At 41.7% G+C, this 12928-nt stretch overlaps 1 protein-coding gene across 2 annotated transcripts in view; it reads left to right on the plus strand.

Annotated features, from left to right (window-relative positions):
- Positions 1-1199: 1199 nt before the first annotated feature.
- The window catches only part of MAP2K1 (mitogen-activated protein kinase kinase 1), a 61497-nt gene continuing 49768 nt past the window's right edge, over positions 1200-12928 (plus strand). Inside the window, exon 1 of one of the 2 annotated variants that reach the window (XM_034783518.1) lies at positions 1200-2000. In XM_034783518.1, coding sequence (XP_034639409.1) covers positions 1921-2000 — 80 coding nt within the window. In that variant the 5' untranslated portion in view covers positions 1200-1920. The remainder of the gene's footprint in view (positions 2001-12928) is intronic. The other variant, XM_034783519.1, reaches the window with a different exon arrangement.

Consider the following 12928-nt stretch of genomic DNA (forward strand, 5'->3'; position numbering starts at 1 on the left):
ATCTCCTGAATGACAGGTTTCAGAGTAGCAGCCCTGTTAGTCTGTATCCGCAAAAAGAAGGACAGGAGTACTTGTGGCACCTTAGAGACTAACAAATTTATTAGAGCATAAGCTTTCGTAGACTACAGCCCACTTCTTCGGATGCATATTATCCACGAAAGCTTATGCTCTAATAAATTTGTTAGTCTCTAAGGTGCCACAAGTACTCCTGTTCTTCTTTTTAAGGTGCCACAAGTACTCCTGTTCTTCTTTTTATCTCCTGAATGCGTGTGGGGCAACAGCCCCCCCCGCACCTGAGCAGCCCTGTGTCTACTGATGTCACAAGGGGCTTGCTCCTGCCTTCGTAACATGTCAACCCGTGAAGTTGAGTCTAGGCAGATCATGATGAAATTTGCAGCAGGCATCTTCTGACCTAAGCACAGAGGTTCCTTCCCCTGACCACTCCCTGAGCAGGTTTGTTTCAATGAAAAGAATGAGTTTGAAACAAGTGCTGCCGAAGCTCCCCGCCCTGCTATTGGCTCTGCCCGATACACCTCTGCATTCCTATTGGCCGAGCAAAGAAGAGCTTGCCTAGGGCGAGGAGAGGGGGCCTTATTGGGATCCTGGGAGGTGGGTGGGCACAAAGCCCGCCCATGTCTAAAGGCCCCTCCCCCAGCCTCGCAGGAGGGACCACTGGACCTGAATAGGGGGGACAACTAATGAAGAACAGGGTTAGGAGTGAAGGTCACAGGTTCCAAATTAGGGTTGCAGGGGGGACACTGAGCCGAAAACCCCAGACAGGGGCGGGGGGAGAAGAGAGACTTTCAAGCAGCTTGGCTCTGGCGGGGGGACACACACTCAGCCAAGCTTGCCCTGCTGGCTGGGGTGAGGAGGGGGAAGATGAGTCAGGGAGGCCAGCCACGTGACTGCTGTCTCCTTTGTGTTTTGCTTTTGCTGCTGCAGTTGTTGCCAATCAGGGGATGGACCCCATCGCTCAGGCGCTCGGAGTCTAACCCGCCTCCTGATTTCATAGCAGCCCCGGGAGCCAAGCAGGCGTTTGCATTGGCTGGGCCTTTCGTTGTGCTCCAGGAGGGTGGCTTGCTGCTCTCACGCCCGGCTGGGGAAGGGGGAGGAAGGAGGCCGAGGAGCGAGCAGCGTCTCCCAACGAAACTCGGGGAGGGGCTGTAGCTCCCTTCACCCTCCCGGTGGTGAACAAGAGGGGTGGGTGGATGGGTGAAGACGATAAGTGAGTGACTCCCATCCCTTAGTTCCTGCCGCCTAGGGGCTCTGTCCATGGGAAAGGGGTGAGGCGCGGCGCTGCACTGGATGCACTAGTGAGAACGAAGGGCCAGAGACCCTGAGCTCCGTGGCCTGGCCGTAGCACCATGGGATCCGGAGCAGTAGGGCGCCCTGGAGCCCCAAGCCCGCATTTGCCCGGTTCCCAAAGGAAAGCGTAACTTGCCCTCCACAGCTACGCCGGCGCCAGGCTCACCCCCCTTCCCCCGGGCACTTGGAGGGAAACTAAGGGCAAAGGCCAGGGGCTTCCAGGCAGCTTCACTCCCCAGTGCCCATGTGCAGCGGCGCCACACTTGCGCACTGGGGGCGCCCGAGGAGTTCGCACATGCACAGTAGCGGAGAGGGACACATTTTGAGAGCGGGCGGCGTTTGCAACCACGGTGCGGCTCGGGGAACTCCTCACTGCTCAGTCGGGGAGTGGCCCCTGGCGCTGCTGGACCAGGAGCGTCCCTTAGCTCTGCTTAGCCAGGGAGAGCCGGCTGGCTGGTAGGAGCAGGAGCTGCTGGAGACATCGCCCTGTAGCCCGGCTGCAGCGGGAACTGCCGGAGGAGCCCCTAACTCTGCCTAGCGGGAGGGAGCCCCCTGGAGCTGGCCGGAGCAGGAAGGGGATTTTCGGAAGTTTAAGCTCCCTTATTCCTATTTAAAATGCCTAAAAAGAAGCCCATGCCCATTCAGCTGAACCCGGCTCCAGATAGTTCCACCATCAATGGGACCAGCACTGCAGAGTGAGTACCGCCTCTCTGGGGTTTGGGTGTTCCTTCTGGCTTGGCGTGGAGAGGGAGGATAGGGATGGTGAAGTTAACACACACTATTTGTTCTGCTGCTGTGTTTATGGGGATTGTGCTCCTAAATCTCTGAGTCTGGGGATAATGGGAAACGTTATTCTTGCACCCTCTTTAGGACTCCAGCAATGCAAAGTGAGAGGATGTTATTTTACAGGAACTCCTCAATCTCGGTTTAAAAAAAAAAATGCACACAGCAGGTGTTAAAGGGTACTGTCAACATGATTAAAAAAACCAAATACCTGCCGTTTAAAAAAAAAAACAAAAAACCACACGGGTTCTGTTGGAGCAGCCTTTTATCATGGCCTAATTAAAAACAAAAAACAAAAACAAGTTTTTTTTGCTCCCTTGCTGATGTATGTCTTTTCAGAAAGGACAGTGTCTCTGGTGATGCAAAATTTTGTCAGAGATGCATAAAGTAAACAAGGTGAAAAAATTGAGAAAATGTTATAATTTAAGTTACAGTTTGTAATTCTAGTAGATACAAAATGTTCAGATGGAAATGTGATTTCCAAGTTAATGGTATCGTTTTAATGTATATATTGTAGAATAAGTACTTAACAAATGTCAAGTAAATTTTTCTTTTCTAATAGGAAAATTTTATATACCTATGTAGAAAAAGTAAGTTGCAATGGAAATCGGAGTGTCATTTTCCCCCTTTTATTGTATGATAGACTGAAAGACAGATTTACTAAAATGGACTGCAGTCACCTCAGCTGTCACATTTGCTTAAATGTAATACTATTGTGGAAACTAGATACTACATCTGAGCTTTCCTGGGTATAATGAAAACGCTGCAAAAAAAAAAAAAAAATCAGGAGGGAAATAACTATACATGGTGGAAAGAGAGGTTTGACTAACTGATTTTGATTCTTCATTTAACAACAACAAAGATTGCAATCCTTAAACCGTTACACTTTAATTATGGGTTACCTGTGAATTTATGGGTAAAGAAAGATGTTTGCTTGAGAAGCCTGTATTTAGAATGAAGTATTACAAAAAATTTGCTAAAGACAACAGGTTTGCACTCATCATTTCATTCTTAGCCTGAGGTTATGAGAGAGATAAATGGAGGTTTGAAATACCTACATTCCCTGGAATCACAGGTTGCTGCCGCAGAAAGGTCAGTTCAGCCTCTCTACTTTCTTAGGCAGATAAAATGAAGTTTGTGGGTGGGTTTTTCAGAGGACACCTGAAATGGAGGTCCTGTTAGTCATGTGGGCCTGACACCCGCAATTGGTGACAGGTTTTCAAATGAGTTCAGCTTCTATTGTTACCTATATAATACTCCGATTTTCAAAACTACATAGCAGCTGGTAGCTCCCATTGTGACATTTATAACCAGATTTTCAGAAGCACTTAGTGTGCATTGTGCTGATCTTTTAAAAAAAATCTAACTACTTTGGTGCCTAAATGGGAGCTGACTTCTTCTGAAAATCTGTCTTGGACAGCAGGTGTAGAGCTCTTCTGAGAATTCTGGCCTAAGTGTCACATGGGGTTTGCCCTGGATTGCTTGGTAAAGATTAATATAATGATATTTATATAACATTTCCTGTTGGAGGACCTTCATGATGGTTAAAAATCATAATTTGATGTAACATTATACAACTGTGAGAGGTGGATATCGTTATCCCCATTTTACAGGTTCCCCAGAGGAGAAGCAGAGGCACAGGTAATTTTTTTTTTTTTTTTTATTTTGATACCTAAAATTTAAAAGCACCTATCAATTGCATCTCTCCAATGTTCCTACTTTCAAGGGATGTTACTTCTTTTAGTTGCAAATTTCCATATAACATTGCATTCAGATTTGGAGTCCCCTCACTTCTCTTGTTGCAAGTTATTTACATCAGAAATAAAGAGTCATGAAACTAAGGTTATATAGAAAATGTTGTTTACACTGAAGATCTGGATCTCACCGTTTTCAGTTTCTTGTAGTAATACTTGTTATGTGTTTTTCCCCCCCTCATTTTGAATCTTTGTTATATGTCGCATCTCATATTTAAGCCTTGGGAGGTTAAGAGGTATACTAGGTGCTTTTGATGACACAATTAATATAAAGAGCAAATCCAGCAACCTGCCCATACTTACACAGAAACAATTAACCAATCAAAAACACTCAATCCTCCCAACAAATGCTAACCCTCATTGTGATACTTCCTGTGTGACTTTTGATGCATGAGGCAGAGCTGGGAATGAATCCCCAATCTTACTCCATTTCTATGATTTATGAGACCATATTACACTTCCTTTTGCCTTCTACCCCTTCCTTTCCAAGTTCTGCCATGTCATGATTGGTTAATGCCTGCTTTCTACTGCAGCAGAGGTGCCTGAATTTCAGTAGTGTTGTATGCATATCACTTGTAAAGTTTTGGGGAAGAAAGGTGTTACGTATTTGTAAGATTATTACCTTTTTGACCGTTCATTTGCAAGTTTTATGCAGTCCTGGCCTATTCAGTTGCTGGTCATTTGAGCCCCTAGTAGTTACTCCTTTGCTGGCCTCGTACACATACTTGCCAGTCCAGTGCCATTGTCCTGGTTGTTCCTGTATTCTCTTTTCTCACCTGTTCTGTTGTATAGTGAAGTTTTTAAAATATATATTGCAAAGCCTGATTCTCATTTACACTAATGCCCCTTTACAATACCAGTGGTATAAAAGTGGCTTTAGTGTAATGTGCTTTAAGGGTATGTACACTGAACAATTAGCCCCTGAATTCCCAGGGCTGTTGCCTACAACCAGTGCTTCATTCCCCAGGATGTGGATTGTTTATTTTAATCATTCACCCAGGCTCTTTAAGATTCATCTGGGGCTCCCCAATGCACTTGTCAGCCCATCAAATACTATGAAAACTTGGTGCAGGTCCTCTGCCAAACTGTTCACTGTTCTTCGGGGTAGTGTTAAAAATAAAAGTTTTGTAGGAGGGAGGATTGCACCACTGCTGTACTCTTTGCATCCACTGCTACCCGAGGGAGTATCTACACCACAGTGGAACTTAGTGCAATACTGACCAGATTCATGTTAGTTTTATTCTAGTGCTGCTGCAAGTGGGGAGCAGAGATTAGATAGAGAGGGCAACAAGCAAACAGAAAATAAGCAAACTAACTAATCAGAGTGGAAATAATTTTTCTTTCTCCTACTAAACTATTTGTGATAATTCATTGGCTTGATAGCCAGGAGAATCAAGGAAACAATGTCAATTTTTCATTCCCCTAAAACTTCTGCATTCCCTTCCTCCATTTGAAACTTTGGAAGCGTTCCAGGTCCATGTGAGGTTAAATATGCTCATTCTTAAGGCCAGGCTGGATCGAGCATCCTAGACAGAACCTATTCAGTGAAGCAGAGAGAGAGAGAGTAGTTTTAGAGATAATACTTCTTTTTATTCTAATAAAGTTTCTTGTTTATTGTTAGAAGAAAGCGACTCTATGTGATTCCTAGGCTGTGTCTTAACTCCAAAAAACAAAGTGTGTTTTTTATATCGAGATAGCTATCTCGATGTAAAATTCTAGTGGAGCCAAGGCACAGGTAGTTTTTACCTGTTTTTACCTTGATGTAGCTAGTCAAGGTAAACCGCAGGTGAAGGAGTATAGGGATGACCTCTGCTAGTAAAATTGAGCTAAAAACTACAGTGCCTTGTCTCCACTAGGATTTTCTATCGAGATAGGTATCTTGATGTAAAAACACTTTATTTTTCTAGTGAAGACGAAGTCTTTTGCATTGCCACATGATAGTCCCGTGATGGAAAATATGAAATGAAAGCACAGTATTGTCTTAGAACTTCTAGCTCCTGATGTCTCCTGAGCACTTCTGTCCTCTTAATTTTGCATTGCAGTAATGACTCATCTGAAACACAACAGCAGAAGTCCCAGCACAACTAGCAGCAGCAGCACACTATGGGTAAATCTACACCTAGAGCTAGAGGTGGGATTGCCAGCTTGAGGAGACATATTTGAGCTAGTGTACTAAAATAACATACTTGGGATAGTGCAAGTGGCAGAACAGGCTAGCAACCCTGAGTACATAGAAGGGTCTCTGATGGGTGCATGCTCAGGGCAACTAACGCATCCTACTGCTTACGCTACCCTAGCTACATTTTATATTTAGCATGCTAGCTCAATGAGAGTTAGTGCAAGAATGTCTCCTGGAGCTGGGAATCACGTCTCTAACTTCAAGTGTAGATATACCCTAAGGGCTGATTTACAAACAAGCTTGCACCAATTCAGCTAAACTGTTTTCCTAAACCCAGTCTAATTATTTTAGTGCAAGTCTGTGTTTGAATATTTGCTTTGGAATAAAAGTAGCTGAAGGTGATTTAGTTAAAATTGGTTACACTAAGAGGCAACACCTGTGCAGTGCATGGTGGCTCCAAGGAGATTGGTATAGTTACACCCTCCAAGATAATCTTTCACTAATGTTTACTAGGTGTTTTGTTGGGGCTCACTGGAAACTATCAAATAAAAGGATCTGTATAATGTTGAGTTACAATTTAAACTGATTAATTCAAGTAAACTCCATAGTTCATGTCTAAATATTGAAATAGCCTCAGAAACTTGGATAAACTTATATTTGCAAGAATACCTATGCACAAAAGGGTCTGTAAAGGAGAATCTGGATAAACTTGTGGGGTCTAGACTACATGTAAAGAGACTGGTTGTGAACGCATATGGTATTAATAGATCTTCTAAAACCATGTACTGGATTGTTGTAACGTTGGTAGAGCACTGTGCTCTTTTTGCCACTTGAGACAAGTAGGTTAATTTGTGTTTCCCCAAGATGACTTCTGTTCCCTTCTGAAAACAGCCATTAATCATAGAAATGTAGGGCTAAACAGGGCCTCAAGAGGTCATCTAGTGAGTCCATCGCCCCCCCCCCCCCACTTGAGGATGGACCAAGTAGCCATCCTGCAATGTCTGGCATTGCTGAAGTACTTGCATTTTTAATTACAGAGGTAGCACTTGGGACCTCTCTAGATTACTGTACTTGCTCATCAGACATACCACCAAAATGCCTGCCTATTAATGGGGCAATTCTAAAGTTTAATTTTTACCTTGACTAAGTAGATAATCGATACTCCCCTTTCTCTGACACTATAATCTGGACTTGCGTGGAGTGCCTAAAAGTGTGGGGCCTTCCTGATAAAATATAAAAACAATGTCAAGTTTCAATTACAATTGTATTGACACTCATTTGGTATCACTTTTGTGTATTGTATCATACAAAAGTTTTAATTGCATAAGAACAGCCATTCAGGGTCAGACCAATGGTCCATCTAGCCCAGTATCCTGTCTTCCAAGTGTGGCCAATCCCAGGTGCTTCAGAGGGAATGAACAGAACAGGTAATCATCAAGTGATCCATCCCCTGTTGTCCATCCCCAGCTTCTGGCAAACAGAGGCTAGGAACGCCACCCCTGTCCATCCAGTCTAATAGCCATTGATGGACCTATCCTCCATTAACTTATCTAGTTCTTTTTTAACCCTGTTATAGTTTTGACCTTCACAACATCCCCTGGCAATGAGTGCCACAGGTTGGCTGTGTGTTGTGTGAAGAAGTACTTCCTTTTGTTTGTTTAAACCTGCTGCCTATTAATTTCATTGGATGATTTTTGGTTCTTGTTTTATGGGAAGGAGTACATAACATTTCCTTATTCACTTTCTCCACACCAGTCTTGATTTTATAGACCTCAATCCTATCCTCCCTTAATCTTCTCTTTTCCAAGATGAGAAGTCCTAGTCTTCTTAATCTCTCTTCATACAGAAGCTGTTCCATACCCTTAATCATTTTTGTTGACCTTCTCTGTACCTTTTCCAATTCTAATATATCTTTTTTGAAATGGAGGACCAGATCTGCAGGCAGTATTCAAGATGTGGGCGTACCATGGATTTGTGTAGAGGTATTATGGTATTTTCTTTCTTGTTATCTATCCCTTTCCTTGTGGTTCCTAACACTGTTAGCTTTTTTGACTGCCACTGCATATTGTGCAGATGTTTTCAGAGAACTATCTTCAATGATTCCAAGATCTTATTTTGTATGTATAGTTGGGATTATGTTTTCCAATGTTGATTACTTTGCATTTATCAACGTTGAATTTCATTTGCCATTTTGTTACCCAGTCACCCAGTTTTGTGAGATCCCTTTGTAACTCTTCACAGTCTGCTTTGGACTTAAAGGTGATTTGAATTGAAATCTCAAGTTAGATTCTTGTTTGTTTATGGATTTCCAGAATATTCAATGTACAGAAGAATATACTTTATCAGCATCTGAAAGTATGCTGAGCTCCTCCAATTCAGATAAAAGAAATGATCTCTGCTCCAAGAAAATAATTCCAAGCCAACTTCACACATGATGCAACAAGGGGTAACAGGACAGTAGGGTGAGAGATAAGAGAATGGAGAGGGGCACCATCAATAAGATTATGTTCTTACTGAACAAGGCTAATGACAGTATGATGAAAAAATATTTTTGAATGAAATAAAAAAGGAAGAATTAATAAGTAGAAGATTTAATTAGCACACTTCTTGGAGGCATTGTGTAAGAAGTGGGTCTTGGGAGGGATTTAAGAGTTTGCAAAGCCAATATCTTCTCCTATCTCAGGAAAGGTGTTTCATGCATAGAGAGTGGCATGGAAAAAAGGCCACAGGAGATTGTAGGCTGTTTCCTATTATAGGGAGATTGATGCTGCTGCAATCTATGCAGCAGGGATCAATTTAGTGGTCTAGTGAAGACCTGCTAAATCGATGGCAGAGCGCTCTCCGGTCAAGCCCGGTACTCTGGCTCTACGAGAAGAGTAAGGGAAATTGACCGGAGAGCATCTCCTGTCGACTCAGCGCATTGAAGATACTGGGGTAAGTCGACCTAAGCTACGTTAGTCACGTAGCTCGAGTTAGCGTAACTTAGGTCAGCTTACCCCTGTAGTGAAGACAAGCCCTGTGAAACAAGTAGAGAAATAGGGTATAAAGGATGGCAGTATCATTGACAATGCAGAGTTGGGCACAGGGTGAGATACCATATATATTCGATCATAAGCCGGTTCGTTTATAAGCCAACCCCCGCAAGATGGATAAGTAAAAATGGAAATTTTTTATGACCCATTCAAAAGGCGACCCTATAATTCAAGGGTCAGCAAACTTTGGCTCCTGGGCCATCAGGATAAGCTGCTGGCGGGCCAAGATGGTTTGTTTACCTCGAGCGTCTGCAGGCACGGAGGTAAACCTAAGTAAACAAAGTGTCCTGGCATGCCAGCTGCTTACCCTGACGGTCTGGGACAGCAACTGGTGGGGAAGTTTTTTTTGGGGGAGAAGCTGGGAGTCAGAGGAGTAACCCCTGTGACCACCCCCCACATGACCCCACCCCTAGACCGGACCCCCACACTCTCCCCAATCCCCATCCTATCTAGGGTGACCAGATGTCCCGATTTTATAGGGACAGTCCCGATTTGGGGGTCTTCTTCTTATATAGGCTCCTATTTCCCCCCCCCCCCCCCAAGCCCTGTCCCGATTTTTCATACTTGCTGTCTGGTCACCCTAATCCTATCCCTTCCCACCTTATCTGGGGCGGGTCAGGGGAGGATGTCTCTGACCTGGCTGGAGCCACTCCGCCAGGCTGGGCGGCGCGGCCGCAGCCTGCTCTGGTGGATGGGTCCAAGCGGCAAGGCTGCTGCCTGTCAGCCCCGGAGCTGCAGCTGCTTCGGAGGCTGAGGGGAGAGCAGCGTGGCCAGAAGCAGAGACACTCTGGCCCTGCCTCTTCCCTTCTCTCTCTGCTGGCTGTGCTGCCTCTCCTTGCCCCCTCTGTTGGGGGGAGGGGCTGCATCCCACCTCTCCCTCTCTATCCCTGTTCATAAGCCGACCCCCTTCTCCGGTGCTTCCCTTTTTTACTAAAAAAAATTCGGCTTATGAACGAGTAGATACAGTAAACAAATATTGTTTCTTTTAGTCTTTGTATAATGGATCTAGTCCTTAGGCATATTCAGTGCACGATTAAGAGTAATTCCTGAGAAAATGTTGAGTAAACCTTTGCAGCATTGGGCATATTTTAGCCTCTCCTTGCAGCCTGTTCATTCTGTCAAATGGGATTAAAGAAGCCACTGAATAGCTGGCCCGATCCTCTGCTGACTGTTGCCTGTATTTGATGGCCAGAGAAGAGTTCAGGAAATTATCTCATGCAGAATTGGCTTGGAATTGAATTCATAATACGATTTGCAACTGAACTATACAATGACTCATTTCATATGTACCTCACAGGTTTCTCTTAGCCAAAACATCCTGGGCCAAAATCTTCATCAAGAAAATTGTGTGTTATGCCTAATGGGGATAAAAAGGCACTTTGACTCCAAGCAGCACTGCTGTTGTCTCTTCAAGTCCGTTTTATAACATTCTTTCATTTTTACTCTCGCCCCCCCACCCCAATTATGATGATTTTTCTTTTGCCATTGCGAAATGGTCCTAAACGAAGAGTGTAACAGAGTTAGATAGGTTGGGCCAGATCCTTGCATTCTGGGCCTCTGAGGATTTGTTCTGTGTGGGGGAATCATTAAGAAGTGTAGGGCTACGAGAGTCTTTTTACCACCATGTCTTTAGGCTTCCTGCAAGTGGATTTAGACAACATGGTTTAAAAAGCAAACAAACCAAAACCCACTGCTTGTCTCAGTAATGCTCCCACTGTATAATTTTTTTTTTTTTTTTTAAAGCTCAGGTTAGAAACATTCCATACACAGAATTCCCACTGACTTCAATGGGAGCTCTGAGCTTGGAATACTCTACCAGATTAAACTCTAAAGCCTCTGAAAATTGGAATTTTATAATTGAAATAGCTGAATAGCCATTATAGCTATCTTTTATTTATTTATTTATTTATTTATTTATTTATAATAAAAATTATTGTAGATTTAAAAAAGTGTCTCTCTTAAGAGCTTATGTTAAAAGCCGTCTCCTTGTTCATCCCCTGTTGATAACAGGTTAACCAGTCTTTCAAATATGTGTGGTACTTAGTAGGCTGGGCATTATGAGTTCAAGATAATTCCAAGCTAACTATGAACCTTTTGTTATTAAATAGATCCTTCACATTCAAATTAAAACCCTACCCAGTTCATATCCTCCAGTTCAAATCTGCACGTGGCTGATATTTTCCTTAATTGCATTAGAAATTTAGTTTTAATAACACTTAATGTTATATTATCTTTTTTATTATCTAATATCAAAATAATGGATATTCAGAATCTACAACACTATCTTAATTTTCTCCACTGTGACTGGGTATATGCATTTAAAAAAAAAAATCCTAAGTAACTAATTATTTCAAACTAATACAAAAATATGCACAAACACTAAACAAATTAAACAAAACCTACATCATTCATTGCTTCTGACAAAATAAAGTCTATCCATCTGGTAAGGATACAGAAGGATTTTCAGAGGCTTAAAACTGATGTTCCAGCTAGTAGCAAGTCTTATTATACACTTCTGCCTGTGTGACAACAAAATATTGAAAAATGAATTACAGTAAAATCACTAAGACAACTTTGGCTTTGTTTAGTAAGCATAAATAAATTAAGCATCAACGAAACTGTTTTTTGTTTAGCGAAGTAAGCTACAATATAATGAACTGGAGTGGAAAAAAAGCTTGTCAGATCACTTTTAAATTGGCTAGTTACAGTCTAAACATTAAATACATGTATATAATTGTTTCCTATAATACCAAATTTGCAAACACTATTTGTAAGCTCAAAAATGTGTCTTTTTTTTTTTTTTCCAACAGAAGTTGGTCCAATAAAAGACATTACTTCACCCAGCTTGTCTTTCTATTATCCTGGGACCAACAAGGCTACAACTATTTCTGAGAAACTTTACTCCATTGTGATTAATTGCTTTGTTCTTCTGGATATATACTGAAGTACTGTATAAACATGATTAATTTCATAGTGCATTTCTCTCTAAAAGGCTATTTCGCTTTATACACAAAATCTCTGGCTTTATTTTAATAAGCAAGGAAAGAAGTAAATTTCTGTTTTAAACAGTCAATATACAGCAATAGAATTAAATGTGTGAGTCCAGCATCACAACAGGGATACTATAACAGAGCACCTATAGTTCCATACTGCTACAACCTACTATATCAAAGACCTTTTAAAATATTTTAATTACTTAAACTTTGTATTAATTTGTATAAATATTTAAAAAAAACCTAAACAAATAAAAGTTCTATTAGAAATGTAATTGATTCAGTATCATGAGAATAATGGCACAGGTTTCCCACAAGTTAAAATATTGTCCTAGTAAGCAGTAAAGTCACAAGAATGCTTTTTAGTTTTATTTATTCATTTGTTTTAACAAAACAGAAGTCTTAAAAATATTATCCTTGCTGATCAAAGGAAAAATATTCTGAACTCCTTCCAGTCCTCCACACGCAGCATACATGTGAGTGCTGTACCATCTTGAGCTTGGAAATGGTTAAAATCTTAGCAATGTTAAATAGAGATTGTTTGTTTCCTTTTTTAAAGAAAAGTTTCAAAAATGTATTTCATTATTTTAATTGCTGCACATCCTACAGTTCTATAATCCAGAGTGACTTTGTGTTTTGTTTTTTAGAAATACCACAAAATATTTTTTTAATTTGTCATATATATTAAAAGGTCAGATTTGCTTTGATTTAGACCGCCAAAAGATAAATGGACAAGTGTCTACCATTTCCCGTTTAAAGAAAAAAGCTCAAAATCATCAACCAGACAAAATTGATAATCTTTGCTCTTTTTCACATCTCTACACACTCAAGTACCACAGAAAAATTTGTAGGCCTGATTCTCTACTGCTATGCACCTGGTATAGTCATTCACACCTATGCATAATAAGTCCATAATGTTTCCATTCCCACTTTACTTTACTT

This window comes from Trachemys scripta, chromosome 10, assembly GCF_013100865.1.
Source record: "Trachemys scripta elegans isolate TJP31775 chromosome 10, CAS_Tse_1.0, whole genome shotgun sequence".
Classification (NCBI taxonomy): Eukaryota; Metazoa; Chordata; order Testudines; family Emydidae; genus Trachemys; species Trachemys scripta.